Source organism: Phragmites australis, chromosome 8 (assembly GCF_958298935.1).
Source record: "Phragmites australis chromosome 8, lpPhrAust1.1, whole genome shotgun sequence".
In the NCBI taxonomy this organism is placed as follows: Eukaryota; Viridiplantae; Streptophyta; class Magnoliopsida; order Poales; family Poaceae; genus Phragmites; species Phragmites australis.
The window spans coordinates 19,166,663-19,178,208 of record NC_084928.1 but is presented as its reverse complement, the minus strand read 5'-3'; the positions used below and the strand labels follow the sequence as shown (position 1 = coordinate 19,178,208).

Sequence of the window (11,546 nt, the reverse complement as noted above, 5' to 3'; positions counted from 1 at the left end):
AAAATTCAATTACTAGCTTGAATTATGTCTTTATTGGCTCATCTAGTAACCAGTACCACTATGTGCAAAGCTACAAATTTGCATACTTTCAGTAACTTTTGATGCTGAAATTGAATACAGATGTCAAATTGTTTTATCAAGCCCATCATTCTGTATCGAGAATTTTCATTCTTGTTATATTGTTTTTTCAGCCAAAATAGATGGGAGAAGCATGTCCTCTGTATTCACGACATGAGGATGCCAGGGGATTTGTGAATTTGAAATGAAATAAAACATGGCGTGGAGCGCCTCCCATATCCAATGTTGTGGATATTGGTTGTGTATACCTATAGGAGCAAGAAGTCATAGTAATATATAGTCAGCTTCAAGTCAAATGTTAGTTGATTCTGTAGTAATTTTGAATAATAATGTTCATAAATATAAGGCATATATCATATTCTCGTACAAAATTAGTGTGTTATCCTTATGTACCCTTGTATACACTCGTTCTGGTCAGAAATATAAGGTCATGTAGTCCTCCCACTTCTACAAATATAAGCAGATCAACAATTTCAAGATTTTTATTTTACCTCCTCTTTATCCCTCCTACTTAAATGTGTCTAATCAACAACGCAAGCATGCCAACTACTTAATTACGATAATGATTGATGGTAACAACGTTATTGTACCACTCACCTTTATTCTCTTGTACGAGTCCAAAATGACTGATATTTGGAATCAGATGGAGTATATAAATTTTCCTTTATATTGCTTAAGTATGCATGAAATATATATTGTAATTAGATATAATAATTAGAGGTAGTCTAATAATTTCAAATGTCTCGATAGTCCGTGGAAGAAACAGTATGTCCCATATCTTTCGACAAAGGGAGTAGTATTTTGCTATTCGTCAACGTGCAATTGACGGACAAAGAACAGATAAAACATGGCCCATATAAGACTAATAGCTTTGTTTACATCTGTTCTCTTGTTCTAGTTTACTAGAACGAATATTCAGTTTTACAACAATTTTTTTCCTGTTGCTTAGCTCCAGCATTCCACAGTTGGTTTTTTTTTTTTTTTACGGGATTGCTAAAATTTACCTGGGTGTTTTAGGCCTCTTTATGGGCCCTCTTTTTTAAGGATAGTACCTCCCAAAGATAATCTGGATGCCTAAAAAATATTCCCGAGCAACAGAATCAATCACAATACATTATTATCCCAGCCCAGGCATCAAATGGCAATCAATCAATCGCCCCAAAAATTAGAATGCATCCGCTCAAAGCACTGAATGACATGTTAGCAGGAACTATTTCTTTGAAATGCAGTGACCATTGCAGGCAGAACTAGATCTTCTGCCCTGCTAACATGCATTTGCATACCACTGATACCAGCAGCAACAAAGGTGCTTCACTAGCAACCAGGATTCACAAATTCGTAAAATGTAATTCATGACTTGTGACAATGTGAAATAGCGGATACTATCTTGTCCGCGTTCGTAAGAACAAATTTCCAATGTATCATAAATCGAGGCCTAAGAACAACAATAATCTACTGTTTATGCTGGAGCTCCCACCGTTCACAATATAACGCCTTAGAGTGCAGCTTTCGGCACTAAAGAGGAATTTTTCGTAGGGCTGCCAGCTGCTTGGCCCAGATGAAGTCAATCAGCCTTTCTCTCCTGTGCTCCAACCTCCTGCAGGTAGTGTTCTGCATCCAAAGCAGCCATGCAACCTGCAACATCCAAGTGGTTTTATAGAATTAGAGAATTATTTAGAATCAACATATATTATATGTTATGGGAATAAACTAACTCCCAAGAAACATTGTCAACACGGACTGCCGGGCTGCAATTTTAAACTGACAACCACTTGACCCCAGAAGTCCGAAAACACTTTTAGAGATGCGTAACAGAATGGAGAGAGGATCCAGATATCAAACTAAGTTGAGCATAGCGTAAAATTACAAATAATCAAAACTGATAACACATATTTCGTAACATAAGCATTGCAATGTTTTAGTGCATCAGCTATTAGTTACAAAAGTACAGAGGCAACCTCCGAACTATAGTCCCTCATAGTTGATGCACAGTTGCGCAACTGCCAATGTATGATAATTGCCCTTGGTGCAAGCACTGTTTGCTCTCTAATTTTCCAACTAGATTTTGATTCAAAATCAAGTCATCAGTAATGCTGAACAATCCTGCTTGCATGTGATTACTAATGAACTAGTCATAGGTCTCTAAAATCAAAATGGCTGGCCAATCATTTGGCAAACCTGTTATTGTAAGTTAGGGGCTGCCCAAAATCAGTGTTACCGGGACACGGGTGCGGGTGTCGGAGTCCGACTCAGATGCAGGTGTTCGATTCGGCAAACTCTAGAAAATAGTATTCGGGGATTTGTCTAATTTATATTAATATGATATTAAACATACATTGTGTAGTTAGACAAACTACACTAAAGCTGCTGAAAAATAGAAAAGAAAAGGAGAAAAACAAATCAGCCCAACGCCCCCAACTGCAGCCCACATAGAAGCCCACTAGCCCACTAGGGCTTCTTACCCCCTCCCGATCCTCCTCCTCTCCTCACTTCCCCGCCGCATCCGCCAGGCACCAATTCCCTGCCACCTCTGCCATTTCCCCGCCTCCACCTCCTCTCTCGCACCGCCGCCGCCGCCTCTTCTCTGCTCCCCTACCGCTGCCTCCTCTTCTCCCCCGTCACTGCCTCCTCCTTCCCCGCCGCTCCTCTCCTCCCCCGACGTGGCCGAAGGTGTCGGATCCGCATCGTAATTTTTTCGGATTCACGAGTCTAGGTAACACTGCCCAAAATCATTGCTACCGTGTAACTAAATTCTTCGATTCCTCTAATCTTTGAATTTATTTTCAATTATCATAGAGCAAGAATTTAAATACTTGAACAAGGCGCAAGAGTATGCTCTTAGCTCCTGTATGGAGAGCCTTAGCCCTCCTATAGATCAGTAGGTGGGCTTTCAGTAAAATTTGGGGACGCCACGAGGCTCTGAAAAACTGAAAACTTGGGGACGGATTGTATCTTACGCTTATTTTATAAATTTCAAGTAACCTGCCCCCTCCCCCAACCAACACCCCCACCACCTCTCAAAGAAAAGCTATGCACTAAAACGTATGGTAAAAGAAAAGTTACTAGTAAATTGCATGCACCACCCGGCTGGAATCCTTTAGTCAACTTCAGAAACCTTTTGCACAAAGTAATACTAGAGCAGTCCAAAGGTACCAACTTACATAAATCGCCGAAATGTTGTAACCTCTTAAAATCACAGTAATCACTTATCACAAACTGCAACCAATCTTCTAATTCAACATAGGCACGTGAGCAAACCCAGTAAACCAATTCGGTACCTGCTAAAACACTACACTTGCTTATTATTGAAAGCAACAATTAGTTATTCTTTTCCATTTTTCAGTGAAGATCTTTTACCAAAGTACCAATACCATACATTTTACCAATTCCCAAGGGGGGATCTAGGCCCGATGCTTGGCGGGGCTGAATCACCAGGTTGCTCAAATTATGCCATTGAATACATATGCATTATATGTCAGTTTGGGCCAAATTATCTCATGCAATTGCAGGTAGCAACCCAGCTCAGCAATGGTCCCTAGCTATCTTTGTTCTATATGTGGATGATATGCCCTAAAGGTAATCATAGTGATGATAGTATCACGTCTATGTTTATGTACTTTTGAATAATATGTTATTTAATTTTTACATTGATTAGTAGGTATGTGACTTATTCGTGAAGCTTTTTATTTATATTATGATGTTATTCTAAATGATCATTGATCTATACCGTTACATGTATTGATTAATGATCACATTTCACATATCATTGGTATGGAGATATTAAATCAATAACGTGGACACATGTTAGAACATGGTGTTGGATTGACCTACTCCGAGATACTGTTAGATTGTTATATGATGTGCTATCAGTTGTAATCTCGGATAGTGTACCTACATGATCCTTAGACCTAAGATCGTCAATTATTCCCAGAATATGTAGTAGCACACTTAAGGGTTGTCAAACGCTACTCCGCAGCTGGATAGTTATAAAAGTACTTTTCGAGTATGCTATTAAACATGTCATGAGATATGAGTGATCAAAATAAAATTTGACCCTCCTAGATAATAAGAGAGAAATCTTTGAGCCCCTCGATGTGGTTGGATTAGAAAGGGTATGGTCATGCTAGTGTGATTAAGGAGTTAATCACGAGTTTGGTAATCCACTACAAGATCAAGTGAACGGTCGAGCTATCACATGGATGGCACGCATCTCGCCTTGAGCTTGATTGGTATCGTGAGGCAAAATGATTGACATATGTGTATATCAAGGTTTAGGCAATATAACATTTGTGTCCGAGGGTCAATATGTCCTACTAGATACCGTTATTGACTTGTGGCTTAGAAAGGGGTTCCAGATCGTGTCTGTTTACACATGAACCTAATGGGCCACACATTTAACAGGTTGGAACACTAATTTGGATTGGTTCTGCACGTGGGCTACACGGATACTGATTTGTAAGGGATTAGAGTCCTAATGAGCCTCCAACATGGCAGCCCATTAGCGAGTTCAATATAAGTCGAGGTGTTGGGGTTGTGGCGGGTGAACTCCACCACCCCGAAACCTTGGCCGCCACCTCCACCTGACCTTCCACAAAACCATAGCCAGGCGCGCGGTGCTAGCACACCAACGCACAGCATTCTACCCTTAACCCTATGGATATCATGGAGGCGCCGTTGTTGTTGCTGCAGTATTGATCGGCGATGAGGACACGAGGAGATGTTCGGTTCGTGACGAGATAGACTACTTCTCCTACACCGACGCACGCGATCAACAACGAGGATGCGGGAATTTCAGTTCGTGACGAGATCGATTACTTTCTCTACACCGACACGCATGACGTTGGATTGGATTGCTCCAACTCTTCTTCCGCTGCTTTGCTCGTCTAATGGAGTAAGAATAACGATCCATGATCCTCTGCTCGCATGATTTCCTAGTTGAACGCGGTAAGAAATTTTGATTTATGCTAGCATAGCCTACCTGTTACCCAACACTATAATCGCGGGATTCATTCTAACACCCAACCGATCCTCAATCCAATGTTGCTCCCCTGAAATTGCGATTCAAATTTCAAATCTAAGTTGTATGTGCTTCACCTCTCTATCTAATCATAGCTAAAGTGTATTGTGGGCACCAATTGTTGGCCAGAAATTGATTCATTCCTCATGGTTCACTTCTACAATAGATGTGGCCTGTACTTCTTACGTTATTTGAACACCGAAGACACTTGATGCTATTGTTTGTGTAAACCACACAAATATTACATACTGTACTCTCTAATTGCTGTCATATTTGTTACCTCAACCATTTACACCTTTCTGGACATGTATCACTTGGTAGAAAATTGTGGCACGCAACAAAAAGAGGATCACATCTCCCTCGATTGGGTATTTCTTTAGCTAGATTAGATTGTTATCATGTACTTTTGTTATCACTCAGTTTAGTTGTGAACTAACTATAGTTGAATCTCTAATATATAAAACACGAGTTGGTTCCCATATCACCTCTTCCTCTACTCTTCTCGCATCTAATAAAAACCCCTAAAATTCGAATAATTTATCCACTTTTATCATCCACCCTCGTCTTTCAACCTTTCTGCCTCGTTACTGACAACAAATATGGGACATATTTTACTAATGAAAATAAATGAAGAAATTAGGAGGGAAGTTAGATGATAATCTCCCCTTTATTTTTTGGATTCCATCTAAAATCAAAGAGGAAATTGCCACCATACCATTATGTTGGAGCTAGTTTACCAAAATACCATCCAAAAATACGTTGTTGCCATAATACCACTACTGTTCATTACTGTTACCCAAAATAGCACTCCCGTCCAACTCCGAAAGTTTTTTTCGCCGGGCTCTCTTTTTTTCCACGCTGCAACCGGGGTCTTCGTTGCCAGTCACCGGGGCCTCATCGGGACGGCGATCATGCACTGTCTCCTCTCCCTCGGCTTCACCGACATCGTCATCCGCACCCATACCGAGTTCGACCTCACCTGCCAAGCCGACGTTGAGGCCTTCTTCGCCGTCGAGCGCCCCCGCTACGTGGTCCTAACCACCACCAAGGTCGGCAGCATCCACGCCAACTCCACCTTCCCCGTCGACTTCATTGCCGCCAACTTCCAGATCTAGACCAACGTTGTCGACATGGCGCTCAGGTGCGGCTCCGGTGGCCGGCCGCTGCTTGCCCCCCGCCATCGCACACAGGACGGCGTTGACGGCCAGGTGGTCGACCCTGGGCCATTGCACGGCGGAGGCGAGGCACGACACCATCCTGTTCCCATTCCCGCCACCGGCGATGGCAGCGAAACTGTTGTCGTCCACCGTCGGTGACGCGATAAAGAACTCGAGGCCGAGGGACATGGCGCGCGAGCACCACTCCAGGGAGCGGAGGAAGCATGTCCTCACAGCGGCCGACCCGTTCTGGGAGCGCCCTCTCCCTCTGCGTCGCCGCCCCGTCGTCATAGCCGTCGCGGGACCTGGCATCGTGGTAGAGGTCTAGGGTACCCTCGTACTCCAGCAGGAGGTGGGTAGAGACGGAGAGGTCGAAGGTGGGGAGCCAGCAGATGGGGTCGAGCCGCCGCCAGCGCCGGGAGAGCGCGGACGTGGACAGCACGGCGCACGAGTCGCTGACGTGCTCGAGGATCAAGAGCTCGTCGGGGAGGGTGTTGAGCAGGTCGGTGTCGCTGGGAGGGCGGCACCGTTTGGGATGGGAATCGTCGTTAGCTTCAACTAGCTCATAATGCTATTTTGGAGTAACAGGGATGAACAGTGGTGGTATTTTAGCAATGATACAATTTTGGATGGTATTTTGACAAACTGACTTCAACATAATGGTAGTGGCAATTTCCCCAAAATCAAACTAGGGCATCACTCCAACGCGTATTCATTCGGCTATGCTCCTATAGCATATCCAGGTATCCATATCTTAAGTTTATGCTTGATATTGCAGTGTCTAATGTTTATGTTTTCGTTGGAACTTACGGCACTTACTTAGTGATGCAAGGATGCACCATCAGCAAAAGGAGATATAAGAAAAACAGAAGTGTAAGACTATAAGAATGCTTCCAATGGTTACCTGATCCTGCTGCGGTAATGGCCTGCCGGTACTTCTTGTCCTGGACATCCCCGGCGGCAAAGACCCCCTTCACACTGGTGTGCGTGGTGCCGGGCTTGGTCACCACATACCCATCGGAGTCGAGCTCGAGCTGCCCGCCGAGAAATTTGGTCGCTGGCTCGTGCCCGATGGCAAAGAAGAGCCCAGCCACCTGGAGCTCAGAGACCTCGCCGCTGACGATGTTTTTGACCTTGACGCCGGCCAATGGGCCCCCGTTCGCGCCGCCGTAGGCCTCGACGACCTCGGAGTCCCAGACGACCTGGATCTTGGGGTTGGAGAGCGCCCGTGCCTGCATGATCTTGGACGCTCTGAAGGCGTTGCGGCGGTGGATGATGTAGACTTGAGAGCCGTACTTGGTAAGGAAGTTGGCCTCCTCCATGGCGGAGTCCCCGCCGCCGACGACGGCAATGGGCTTGTTCCGGAAGATGGGCGCGGCCCCGTCGCAGACGGCGCAGGCCGAGATGCCGCGGTTCCAGAACGCATCGGAACCGGCGAAGTGCAGCCTGCGCGCGACGGCACCGGTGGCCACGACGACGGCGTCGGTGTGGACGACGGTGTCGTCGGAGGCGACGCGGAAGGGGTGGACGGAGAAGTCGACGGAGGTGACGGTCTCGGAGAGGATCTTGGTCCCGAACCTCACCGACTGCGCGCGGCAGCGGTCCATGAGCTCGGTGCCAATGATACCCTCGGGGAATCCCGGGAAGTTCTCAACGTCGGTGGTGGTGGTGAGCTGCCCCCCGGCCGCGATGTCATTGGCGAGCCATCCCTCGAAGAGCACGGGCTTGAGCTCGGCGCGCGCCGCGTAGACGGCGGCCGTGTGCGCGGCGGGGCCGCTCCCGATGATGCAGACGCGCGTGCGCAGCGGGCCCGCCGCGGCCACCATCTCCTCCATCCCGTTGGCCGACGCGGTCGCGGAAGCCGTCGCGGCGGCGGCCGTCGTGGTGGTGGTGGCGAGCGCGCGGGACTTGCGGAGCAGCGCGAAGAGCTTGGAGCAGAGGCTCATCAAGGACGGCGTCGGGGCGGGGGCGGGCGCGGCGGACGCGGACGCGGAGTTGGGGGACGGGCGTGCTCTTGCCGGACGCGGGCCGGACCGAGGAAGTAGAGGCTGGGCTCGAACGGGCCGGCGCGGGTTGGTGTGGTGTGAGTGGCCGCCTCGGTGGTGGCTGCGCGAGATTTTATGCGCGGGTGTGTACGTGTGGTCGCGGTCGACTTCTCCAAGGCCGAGACGGAGAGCAAATGTTGTACACGGTTGCGCTACGGTCTACTGGTGTGATGTTGAATTGAGACGACGTGGAATTTCTACTTTTCAGCGCTTCTAGAAAACATTTTTTGCAAATGGACCTTTTAGGAAAAGATTTTCAAAAATGAACCATTTTCACGGCGCCACCATCTGGGGTGCCATTGGCCCATGGCACGATGCCACGATCTCTAACGTCATGTACTGTCACATTAGGGTCTACGTTGGGTGATTGTGGCCTAGCACGGAGCCATGCTCATTGGTGCCATAGTTAAATTGTATGACGCCATGATCTTTGGAGTCGTGCTTTCGTAGAAGTCAGCCTGCTTCTTCCCTGGGCTTCTCCCTCGCTCATGCAGACATGGGCAACAGAAAGTCAACAGAAATCATGTTTCCCCGTCGCCCACTGCTCGTGTGCCTCATACCACCGCCGCCCCTGTGGCCCCATGCCGCCGACGCCCAATGCCTGTGTGCCTATCACCCCTGTGCCCTCGTACCGCCGTCGCCCTGGGTGTCCCCTAGCTGTAGTGTCCCATCCTCCATGAGGTAAGGTGAGCTCTTGATCTGCTACTCTTAATTTTTGAATTGATTTTGCTAAGCCCGTTGGCACATTTTGCTGAATATTTGCACTAACAAAGGTAAAATCATATCTGCTGTCTTCGAACAAAAGTTGGCGCATCGCGGTCCTTACGGAGGACCTTGTAGGACTCAGTCGTTGGATGATTGGATAGAAGCATTAGCCAATCATCTTAGTCCCCACTCTTGTGAACATAAGGATACATGTAGGATTATTTCTTTCATTGAAAGACTGGACCACAAATGGAAACTGTAGTAGCAACAGTTGTGGTTGGTTCTTTTTTTTATGGGAGTTTGAGTTGGTTGTAATTGATTCAGTGTATTGGAATCGTCGTATACAAGTAGAGGTGTCACATAATCCTGTGCTGGTTCCAGTAAGAAGTTATCCCTCTCATGTTCCTACGATTGTGTGTGTGGCCATGTAGTTTCAGGTCTGGACAATTGTTCCTCTGTGTACAAAAATGTTGTTCTTTGTTTCTCTTCCTGTAATTTAATGTCCATGTAATTTCATGCTTGACCTTTGAGTGATTGGTGATCATAAGTTCCATCTGTCGCTCCCGCTGATGCTGTCCAGTGCTTTTTTTTGTGAATGAATGGCGTTTACATTTTATTTGTCAAGGGTTGTATTAGGAATTTCAGGATTAAAGATGTTGCACAGGCTGATGAAATGTATCGCTATTTATTTGCTTGTCAGTGATGGTTAACACCCTGCAGTATGACAACATTGCTTCTTCTTCATCATTTACCAGGACTTTGTCTCATACGATCAAGATCAAATGTATCGACATGATGTCAAGTCTTGATTTCTTCGTCATTACCAGTCTGAAGTCTGTCGTACTAATTGCCAGATATCAAGACTATTATTCTTACTTAGTGGTCACTTTTGGTGTAAGAAGATATCTTGCACGAATAAGTATGATAAGATCTTACTTATAGGAGTGACTTAAGTTTGGAGAAGAAGTGAAGAGAGCGGAACACCAAATATGTTGATAGTAAAAAGGATCAGTAGGCCAAAGGTCTATATTTATAGGGCTATCCAAGGTACATATATATATGTATGCCCTTACAAAGATACAATTATCACAACACGTCATGAGCCTAGAGACGGTTGAATCATACAACACATGTCTAGTCAGGATATTCCATGACATAGCTTCAATCCATATATGAGTCTCTCACTAATAACCGTAAGCGACGATGTCAGGGCCTGATGAAAGCAGCAAGGCTTGGAGGTGTAGATAACGTCAGAGCCAAAGGCCGTTGAGATGCTGGAAAAGACACCATGTTTCGGAGTCTATGCGGAAGCCGGAGTAAACCCTTCAGCTTCTCTGATGATGAGTCTTCTTGCCACTTGAACTGTCATTGCGGGGGTCGTGCGTGGAGGCAAGATATTTTCTTTATCTCAACATAAGTAATGGATGTCGTGGGTAATAGCAGTGCGTCTAATAGTGTCATGCGCAGTCTCGTTTAGGGTCTTGTACCCATGATTCTTGCATGCGCTGAAAGGAGCTTGGTTCATAAATGCGACGAGATAGGTGCGTAGAAAACTAGGGTGCCACCGTAGGATGACACCACATGGACAAGGATTAGCCGGGGTGTGGCCATAGGCCCTTCAGTTAATAGCGGTGCGTCTGACGGGATTATGCACAATTTTGATTGGGGGTCTGGCGCCCCTACCCCTTGCATGCTCCAAAAAGGGGTTTGGTTTATGAATTTGATGGGGCGTGTGCGCAAAAAACTCGGGTGCTACTATAAGATGATGCCACATGGACGAGATCAGCCGGGGCGTGGCCACGAGCCCCCCGGGGAAGTAATTGGATCCGCTGCAAAATGATGCCCATAGCGATTTTGTTTCCTTCCCTAGGGGTGTGCAACGATTCAACCTGGCTATAAAAATTGGGGTTCACCCAACTGATACTTCCTTGGCCTTTTTCACACGCTGTGGTTATGTTGGCAGCGGGAGCAGCGAGCCCTCTCTTCTATTCGAAGCTGGTACAGACTCCACTCTAAATTTGTTCCAAATTTCCGATTCAAGGATCCATCTAGAGCCCGGTGGTGATCGCTGAGGTTAGAGCTGTCGAGAGGGCTGAGGGAGGCTGTTCGCGACCCCCTCGGCCTTCAGCCGTGACGAGGCTCTAGAGGCGAGGCCACCCGGAGTCCCCTGGTGGTAGCCGGAGGTGAAGCCAATGATCGGGTCGAGAGAGGCAGTCCAGGACCCCCTGGGCCTTTAGCCGCGACAAGGCTCTGGAGGTAAGGTCACCAAGAGTCCCGCGGTGCTTGCCGGACGTGAAGCCGATGAGTGGGCCGTAGATGAGGTGGTCCGCGACTTGCTTGGCCTTTAGCCACAACGAGGCTCTGAAGGCAAGGCCATCTGGAGTCCCGCAGCGATTGCCAGAGGTGAAGCCTATGATACGGCCAAGGGAGGTGGTCTGTGACCCCTTGGCCTTTAGCCGTAGCGAGGCTTTGGAGGCCAGGCCACGCGGGGTCCTATGGCAATTGCCGAAGGTGGAGCCGATGATCGGGAAGAGGGAGATGGTC

The 11,546-nt window shown here is 47.2% G+C and overlaps 1 protein-coding gene across 1 annotated transcript; it reads right to left on the bottom strand.

The window, feature by feature from the left end:
• Positions 1–1,367: 1,367 nt before the first annotated feature.
• LOC133926733 (thioredoxin reductase NTRA-like) lies at positions 1,368–8,357 on the bottom strand. The gene is made up of 2 exons (XM_062372787.1): positions 7,157–8,357; positions 1,368–1,713 (listed from the first exon to the last, which is right to left on the bottom strand). The coding sequence occupies exons 1-2, from the start codon at positions 8,196–8,198 to the stop codon at positions 1,643–1,645; spliced, it is 1,113 nt and encodes a 370-aa protein (XP_062228771.1). The 5' UTR covers positions 8,199–8,357; the 3' UTR covers positions 1,368–1,642.
• Between the last annotated feature and the right edge of the window lie 3,189 nt (positions 8,358–11,546).